General features: G+C 37.8%; 1 protein-coding gene across 1 annotated transcript; it reads left to right on the forward strand.

Moving 5' to 3' along the window:
- Positions 1 to 256: 256 nt before the first annotated feature.
- Positions 257 to 1,204, forward strand: LOC113036890 (lymphocyte antigen 6D). Its single transcript, XM_026193475.1, has 3 exons — positions 257 to 308; positions 487 to 591; positions 739 to 1,204. Exons 1-3 carry the CDS (start codon positions 257 to 259, stop codon positions 816 to 818), a joined length of 237 nt encoding a protein of 78 aa, XP_026049260.1. The 3' UTR covers positions 819 to 1,204.
- Positions 1,205 to 1,711: the final 507 nt, after the last annotated feature.

Here is a 1,711-nt window from a genome sequence, read left to right on the forward strand (position 1 = left end):
GTAGCAGGTTGAACTAGACTTTAGGAGCTCTTATACACGCTGCAAAAAAAAAAAAAAAAATCCACGTTAATCTGTTACCGTAAAAAGTCTTTCGCTTTCTTCTTCTTTGAGACAAAAGAGTTGAAACAAAAACATTAGACATAATTTACTGGCACATTTATCACAAGGAAGTGCATGACTGAGTTGTAGTTTGGTATGTGGTGTTTTAGTATAAAAGTACCTGAGCGGGAGGATTATCCACATACCATCTGACAACATGAAGGTCCTGCTGCTTACGCTGCTCTTCGTGCTGCTGTGTAGCACCCAAGGTGAGGCCTTGTCATTCTAGCTTATATTCCATTTTAAAAGCAAACTTCTGATTGGGCTAGAAAATAGGTTTGATCTGAGGGAATCATTTGATTACACCTGGACTTCCTGACTGAGATGAAGGCTGTTGTCTTAGTATTGTAACATGTTTTGATGGATTTTATCCTTTTTTTTAATTAGTGCTCACTCTCAATTGCTACATCTGTGTGGATGAAAATGACACAAGCTGTAAGACAGAGACAGTTTGTCCACTGTCAGCGCAGTACTGTAAAACCAGCCTGAATGGTGCGTAGGATTTGTTTTCTACTTTCATTTTGTTTGTTCTCATGTTCATGATCTAATATGTGCGCTCATATATCATGTAAAATAATACAATTCCAACAATGGTGTGATGGTATAGTGATTGTATTTTTATTTTTTATTTTTAAACAGGTGACAGAATTTCTCGATCATGTGAGGAGTTCTGTGCTGAGGACTATTTCACAACCTGTTGCAGAGAGGATTTGTGCTAGGCCTGAAGCACCCCTCCCGTTCACTTTCACTTTCTGCTTAATCAAATACAATGAAAAAAATGAAATTACATTAATCTGAATGCAATGTCATTTGTTTATTTACCCAAACGGAATCTATCAAAATCACACACACTTGATTAGAGTTTGACTTGCTCTCATTCATTATGATCCCAAATACATGACTGGTGATTACGGTCATGGATTTTCTTGTATTTTTTTGTTTTTCTTAATGAATAGATGTGGGAAACAGGGCGAAACACACCCACACCCTCTTAATCCTTTCCTGAGTGACTTAGTGGGTCAGAGCAATAAGCAATGCTATGTGGGTCACTGTCTATCTCCACTGTAATAAAAGTTGGACTATTTTTTTAAACTGCTAAAAAAAAAAAAAAAAACATTAAAAGCTGTTGTCTTAATCTATTTGTTCCAGCTGTCTTTTCTTACAGGGCACAAGTGTCTTGCCTGTTTCACACATTAAAATCTTCATACATTTTCACACGGCCCCATGTGGCCACTGTAAGACTCCCTCACTGGTTTCGTTTGGGTGAGGTGAAACTGAGCTGATAACCACGGACCATAAAACGAACATCTCTTTTTAATGGTTCAACATGAGGTCTATAATGATTCGATGCTCAAATGATTTAAGATTTTTCATTTAATCCTTTTTTTTTTACATGCATGCAAACACAGTCACACTTGTGGTTGGCACAGGTCACTCGCCTAGCAGCATTCACGCATCCTGCTTTGTTTTCAGATATGTCACACCTGTTGTTGTTAAGAACCCACAGTATGCAACAGGCCAGACTTGTTCTCAGAAACAATGCACTGCTGCACTGTGCATTGTTTTGTTGATGGAGAGATAAAAATACTGCAGAACTGTATACAGACTAGAA

Source organism: Astatotilapia calliptera, chromosome 14 (assembly GCF_900246225.1).
Source record: "Astatotilapia calliptera chromosome 14, fAstCal1.2, whole genome shotgun sequence".
Lineage (NCBI taxonomy): Eukaryota > Metazoa > Chordata > Actinopteri > Cichliformes > Cichlidae > Astatotilapia > Astatotilapia calliptera.

Excerpts from the sequence above, each read along its gene's own strand:
- LOC113036890 (XM_026193475.1), top strand. The coding sequence starts at position 257 with ATGAAGGTCCTGCTGCTTACGCTGCTCTTCGTGCTGCTGTGTAGCACC. Across the intron at positions 309-486 it reads GCTGCTGTGTAGCACCCAAG|TGCTCACTCTCAATTGCTAC; the intron begins GTGAGGCCTTGT and ends TTTTTTAATTAG. Across the intron at positions 592-738 it reads CTGTAAAACCAGCCTGAATG|GTGACAGAATTTCTCGATCA; the intron begins GTGCGTAGGATT and ends ATTTTTAAACAG.